The sequence below is a fragment of the Mus caroli genome, chromosome 7 (assembly GCF_900094665.2).
Source record: "Mus caroli chromosome 7, CAROLI_EIJ_v1.1, whole genome shotgun sequence".
Lineage (NCBI taxonomy): Eukaryota > Metazoa > Chordata > Mammalia > Rodentia > Muridae > Mus > Mus caroli.
This window is the reverse complement of record NC_034576.1, coordinates 125,312,431-125,319,273: the sequence shown is the minus strand read 5'-3', so window position 1 is coordinate 125,319,273 and position 6,843 is coordinate 125,312,431. Positions and strand designations below refer to the sequence as shown.

Below are 6,843 nucleotides of genomic sequence, written 5' to 3'. Positions count from 1 at the left end.
TACCTTACTTCTTTTATCTATCACTCTGTGGGTGTGTGGTGGGAGTGGGGTACTTGAGTGGAGATCAGGGGACCACTTTGTGGCCCTGGTTACCTCCTTCCACCTTTATGTGACCTCCAAAGACCGAACAACTCAAGTCATCAGTTTTTGAAACGAGGTCCCCCACCTCCATGAGCCAATTTGCCAGCCCCTTCACCTTACTTCTTGAGACAGTGACTCTCGCTGAGCCTCTGCTAGATTGGCTGACTAGACATGTCCCCAGAATCCCATCTGTGCCACTCAGTGCTGGGATAACTCCGGTGCCTGACCCACTTCTTAGATGAGTACTGGGGAACTGAACTTGGGTCTTCATGCTTATACAACAAGTAGTTTGGCCCCTAAGTCATCTCCTCATCCCCCAGTTTACAGTTTTTAACAGAAACTTTCTTTTTTTTTTTGTAGATCCATACATAGCCGTAAGAAATAAAGAGAAACTCGTGGATCCCCAAGTTTTCCTTGATGGTCACAGCTATTACTGTACGTCACAACTTTAAGTTGCATCTAAGAAAATCCACTGCCCACAACCAGAAGGTCACAAGTGTGTGTGTGTGTATGTGTGTTATATACATGCCAGGTGATGTGACAAAATTGTTGGTGTACACTGCATTATTGACTAAAGCAATCAAGACACCAAGCATCCTGTGACTACTAGGATCTGTTATGGAGCCAACAATCTGGCTGCTCATAGCACACCAGTAATGTGAGAAATAAGGGCTGGGCCTTGAGGCTACACCTTGCAGGAAGCACCAGATGAAAAGATGGAACCCAGGCGCTGGCTCCACACTTGCCGTAGCAGTAGTAAGGCCCTGAAACCTTGGGCCCTATGAAATGAGACACAGGTCAGGGCACAGGCAATCGTCTTAGGCGGACAGGAATGAGAAGCATGGCCCCTGCCTAAGCGCCCTGGCCTGACCAGCTCCAGCCACCTTCCTGTTGTTCCCTTGCTCCCATCTGAGCATTGCCGAGCCCCTCCAAGTCCACCTCGCTCTCAGCTGTTTTTTGTCCATGTGTGACTGCTGCAGTGCTGTCCGGGTATCTGCTCAGAGCCCAACCCTTAAAAGGAAATGTACCTTTCTCTCTCTCCAGGAATAAGGGAACGATTCGAGCTTTCTTTTGCAAAGAAGTTAGGGTTTTTGTTGTTGTTGTTTTTCAATAACCAAACTCTTTAAAACCTAGGTGACTGGGACTGGAGCCATGGCTCAACAGCGAGGAGCACGGACTGCTCTTGCAGAGGACCTGCGTTCAATCCCCAACGCACACATGGAGGTTGATAATCACATGTTAACTCCAGTTCTAGGGAATCCAATACTCACTCCTAGCCTCCACAGGCATGGTACACAAATACACAGGCAAAATACCCATACACACAAAATGTTAAATTTTAACACCGCCTCCCCCCAATAAAAAAGATGACTGGAAACAACCCACAGGCCCACATAGTGCATGCACATTGGTCCAGAGGTCGTCTTGATAAGGTTCTAAGTAAAGCTCTCCCTTTCTGCCCTGAGTGCCACGTCACATGGCTTTCCTGCCTGTGGATCGGCTTCTGTTGCCAGAACAAGATATCCCAGGCTTGGACTTGGATAGGCTTGCAAGCGCAAGGTTGTCAGCCCTAGACAGTTAGCTACAACTCCTGCCCTGCAATCTGGCAAGTATTTTGTATCACCCCCAGGCCCTATCTTTTTGACAAGGGTTTCTCTGTGTAACCCTGGCTATCCTGGAACTTGCTCTGAAGACCAAGGTGGCCTCAATTCAGAGGACCATCTGCCTCTGCCTCCAGAGCACCAGGATTAAAGGGATGTACCACTATGAGCTATGGTCAGCTTCTTTTGTTTTGAGACAGGGTTTCTCTGTGTAGCCCTGGCTGTCCTGGAACTCACTCTGTAGACCCGGCTGGTCTCGAAATCAGAAATCCACCTGCCTCTGTCTCCCAAGTGTTGGGATTAAAGGTGTGTGCCACCACTGCCTGGCATTATGGTCAGTTTAAGTAGGCCTGTGGGTCCTGGCAGAGGCTGTCAGGGGGACAGTGTATTGTGAGCGTAACGGAGAGCAGCGAGCACACCCAATGTCTTCCTCTGGCATGGATGTGAGCACCACACATAGATGTAAGAAAATAAAGGCCAGGGGCTGGAGAGATGGCTCAGAGATTAAGAGTACTGGCTGCTCTTCCAGAGGCCCCCAGTTCAATTCCCAGCAACCACATGGCTCTCAACCATCTGTAATGGGACCTGATGCCCTCTTCTGGTGTGTCTGAAGAAATCGACAGGGTACTCACATACATAAAATCAATCTATCTTAAAATAAAAGCTTAACAACTTTTTGTGGAGCTGGGTACCCCCAGAACACAGTTGGAGGAGTGGAGCCAGAAAGTGGCTCATACTCTTCTTCCTCTAACTGGAGAGATTGGGGGGCTGGGGGTGGGGTGGGGTGGGGTGCGGTTTTGAGGCACGCCACTCTATGGAGCTGTTTCATGCAAATGCTATCCAGAGCTCACTTTGGCCCAAACTCTAGTCATGTCAGGGGCTTCTGGGTTGACTGGAGTTCCAGATCAGTGACCACTGAAGAGAGACTGCAGGGCAGCTTCTGACTGGAGTGTAAGCAGGAGCACACTGCCCTAGGTCTGAGCCCCTGCATGAGTCAGTTCAGGCTGACTCCCAAAGGCCCCAAGCAGTGTGTGTGTCTGTCAGACACAGGCCTGTGGGAAGGGAAGGCTAAGAGTGAGGTTCCAATGACGACTGGGACTTGGGAGACAATAGGGATAAGGAAGCAGCAGTTATTAATAAGGCAAACAGCAAAACCACTTAAAATATTTTTAAAATCAAACACTTTATTTCCACATAACAAGCGCAAAAAACTCCCAAACACTTTTAACAATACAATTAACGAAGTCATGAAGTCAGATATATACTACTCAAAGCCCCAAACGGTCACTCAGCTTAACGGTCCAAACATCTCCACACATGGTTTTTCAAAGCTACCTTTGGTTTTTGGAAAAACCAGTATGGACATCAACACACACCGAATGCATTAAACATTTGCTTAGGTTACGGTGTCCAACATTAGCTTACACCTGGCAAGTGGAGCGTGATTTGAAGTCATACAGGTTCTGTGCCCAGAGCTCCTTCAGTGAGGAGGGGCGAAGGGCACAGGGAAGAGAGGCCAGTCCAGGTGGTGGCATCCCCACTGTGTGAGGTATGAGAGGTTAACACTAGGACGCTGTCAAGTCAGTAAGCTTCGTGTCCGAATGGTCCCGCTGAGGCTTGAGATGGGCACAGATGGTGGGGAAGGTGAAGCCAGAGAAGAGCTTTGGGCAACAAGCTCCCACAGATGCTCAGGGGAGGAGGGGCAAGCTACAGTTCCACTGTTCTCACATTATCTCAGGGCGATTGTGGACAAGTTCAGGTCAAATGTTCAAATATTTGCTTAGATTTTTAATCTGCCGCTCTATGAGAAGAACTCTCACATGCAGCAACTTTGTAACTTTCATTATAAAAGAGCCTACAAATAAATCCACAAAAAAGAGACAATTAATGTTGAGCAGCCAAAAAGTCATGGTTTATTATCTGAAGATTTCATAATTCAAACACAACCAAACTGTACATTTACAATCACATCCTATTGTAAACAGTTAAAAGCCACTGACCTCTTTTGCATCTTAGGACACAAACAGTTAGAATCAAGGCAATGAAATGATGGCGTATTCTGTACTGTTAAAAGTTTACCCTTGTTTAGTCTCTCTTTGACTAAGCAAGCATTATAATACCATTTGTGGGCAAAACAACAGGGGCTAGGGAGGAAAGAAATTTTAAAATGGTGTAACTCGTTAGTTTGCAACAACATTTAAAATTTTTTATACAACAAACAACTCTGTAAGCCCAATGTCTTGGTTACAGTATGCATAGTTACTGATCTCGGCTTTAAGGTACAACAGTTAAACATGAACACAGTCACAAGAGAGCAGAGACATGAGAGAGAGCCACTGATGGGGTTACAAAAGTCACCTAGCGATTAGCAAACCATCATCACTCACTACTAAAGGACAGCATCTGAAAGCAGACGGCAACTCCAGCTCGAAGCGCGTTTTTTTCTTTTTTCTTTTCTTTTTTTTTTTTTTCTTTTTTTGGCAGAGAAAATGTTGAACAGAGCAATACGTAGTATCAGTGCTAAAAGTTGGGTTTTCTTCTTTCCTATAAGAAACTACAAGATTTTTTGACCGGGGAACTGGTTTCCTGAGAACCATGCTCTTTGATTTAGGACAGGAATAGAAAACAGAAGAACATGGCCGACTGCTGCTCTTTTCCCAGAGATAGAAGCGTCTTTTAAACCNCCCTCCTCTTTTTTTTTTTTTTTGTNTTTTAATTTTTTTTTTTAAATGATGGAAGAGTAAACATTTTTTTTTCTCAAAAAACAAACAAAAAATCTGTAAACAAGAAGGTTCACCGTGGGAACCTTCAAAACAACATGGAAAGCCTGTTCAAAGTGCAGGGCCCGTCCTGGGCAGCAGGCGGGCTGCAGGTCACAGCGGTGGCCACAGTTTCTCAAACTGTAGAGCGAAATTCTTTAGTTTTACAACATGAAAAAACTGGTGCAATACTTTCATTAAGAATCCTACGTCAGTATCTTAACTTGATCTTTTCAACTCCACGATACCACACTAAGGTAGGCAACATGAGGCATAGTAGAGAGCGCACGCCTTAAGAACATCCTTGAGTAAACATTTACACTGGAACAGCTGCCCCCCCATATTGCCGATTAGACGGAGAGAACATCACTCAGTGCAAAGGTAAAAGCTCATACATCAGCCCCAAAACGGTTTTGCAAAAAAATACAAATAAAAATAAAAGGTGGGGATGGGGATGGAAATGGAGGAAAGAAGGAATCCGAAGGCTAAACATGATGAATACACAAGTGAGCTCATTCCACACGGTAGCTGTATGGCGCTATTTGGGAGTGTAAATAGATAGATACCCTTTCACATTATAATATTGGCCTGCATGATTCAAGTATTCAAACTGATATGTTTTGGGGAAAACAAAGTGGAGAATGTGCAGAAAACAGCTGTTCCCACAGGTGCCCTGGCTGCAGGCGGCGAGCCCAACTTAGTGCTCCTTTCCTTCTCTTCGTGAGGTCACAGTTTACGTCTATACCTATGCCATTACATGGACTCCCCACCCCCACCCAGGTGGTCAACAGAAAGAAAAGCATTAATGGGGGATGGGCTGCTAATTCCCCGGGGGTCGCTGCTGCTCGGGGGACCCCACAGGCTTGTGGAATAATGTGGGGTCCCCCAGAGGGAAGTGCCGTGAAGGTCTCCACAGTTAGCTCCCGACAGCCCAGCACCATTCCAGTGATTGACATCAGTCCGGCTGGAGAACGAGTGGGAACAGTCGAGAGAGCCCAGCCGGCTCTGGCTGGACCCGAGAGACTGCCAGCCAGGAGAAGGGGTCAGAGACTGACTTTGTGCAAAGAAGCGACTGATCTCCTCTTCACTGGCAAACTCAGCGAGAATAGTAGTGTTCCCCAGCACACACCTAGAGGAGAGGGCACAACATGAGGTCTTCTAGATGCATGGCTTCATAAGCTCAACTAGCAGTGCGACCTGCTCTGAGAGAAAACCAAGGAGATGCAGAAGGAGCCTGACCTGCTCCATGCCCAGAGTGAGTGTCCCAGAAGGGGTTATGGGGTATCTAGACCAGGTCTGCCTCCCATAGGCAACACAAGGGCTTCTCCAGGATCTAAGGTCACATTCTATTTCCTGAAGTAGCCTTCAACGCCTAGGCTCAAGTTATTCCTCCGCCTAAGTCTCTCCTGGTCCACATTAACCAGGTCTACACAGGGGTCTTGGGTTGGGCTTTTACTCACAGCTCTCCCAGCCCCTCCCCTCCCCATCAGGAGTCTTGGGGCAACTTACATGTGCAGAGACTTTTGTGCCTTCACTACCTCTTCTTTTGAACTGTAACGGACCAGAGCATTTCCATGTGGGAGGTTCAGATGGAATGTAATCAGTGGGCCATGCTGCATGCACAGGGTGCGCAGAGTTGAGCCGTCAATCTAGACAGAGCAGGCTGTGGTTAGGGGCTCCATTGTGGAAGCCATTGGAAGGTACCTCCTTCTCATGCCAGGTTCAGTGCCTCTTCCTTATATGCAGTGGGCTAGAGCTAGGCGATGAGTCATCACCGCAGGCATGGCTTCATGTCTTTCCCCCACCTACTCCATGACAGAACCTCAAGACACTGCTCCCTAGGAGTGGGAGAGTAGCCTCCTTAAGAAAATACTTAGATAGGAAAGAGTAGACCAAGGTCTCTGGAGGGGCAATATAATCCCAGAAAGCCACACTTGCAAAGCCCAGCACCACTCAGTACTGGGTAAGACATAGGTATCTGCATTACTGTGCTGCCCTAAACATAACAGCATGAAAACCACTGGATCAGACTAGAGGCAGCAAAGTGTCACCCTCTGCCTGCCCTTGATAACCAATGACAGGCCTGTGTGGAACGCTAAGCTCTCCCCAGCCCACTGTATGCACTGAGCGGGTGCCTCCTTACCTGAGGTGTGAGGTTCTTCAGAACAAGCCAATTGGTTATTCTCCCTGAGCTGCTCTCACCCCAGCTGGAGCCTGAACAAAGAGCAAGCAGTCAGCACTCTATGGCTCTGCCTGAATGACTAAGACAAGTACAGCCAATCAAACGACAGCTCATCTCAGTCCTCCTCGGGAATCTGGGCTCCTTTCTCTTTTGCCTACTTTCCCCTCGTGCAACAAAGACCTGTGACATCAGTTTGCTCCAGCCTAGATCAGGGGCTGAG

The 6,843-nt window shown here is 47.5% G+C and overlaps 1 protein-coding gene across 3 annotated transcripts in view; it reads right to left on the bottom strand.

Annotated features, from left to right (window-relative positions):
• Nucleotides 1–2,846: 2,846 nt before the first annotated feature.
• Nucleotides 2,847–6,843, bottom strand: part of Tnrc6a (trinucleotide repeat containing adaptor 6A) — a 72,399-nt gene continuing 68,402 nt past the window's right edge. For all 3 annotated transcript variants that reach the window (XM_021168994.1, XM_021168995.2, XM_029479750.1), the window contains 3 exons: nucleotides 6,585–6,655; nucleotides 5,951–6,090; nucleotides 2,847–5,570 (listed from right to left, as the gene is read on the bottom strand). In XM_021168994.1, the coding sequence (XP_021024653.1) occupies nucleotides 5,195–5,570; nucleotides 5,951–6,090; nucleotides 6,585–6,655 (587 nt within the window). In that variant the 3' untranslated portion in view covers nucleotides 2,847–5,194. The remainder of the gene's footprint in view (nucleotides 5,571–5,950; nucleotides 6,091–6,584; nucleotides 6,656–6,843) is intronic.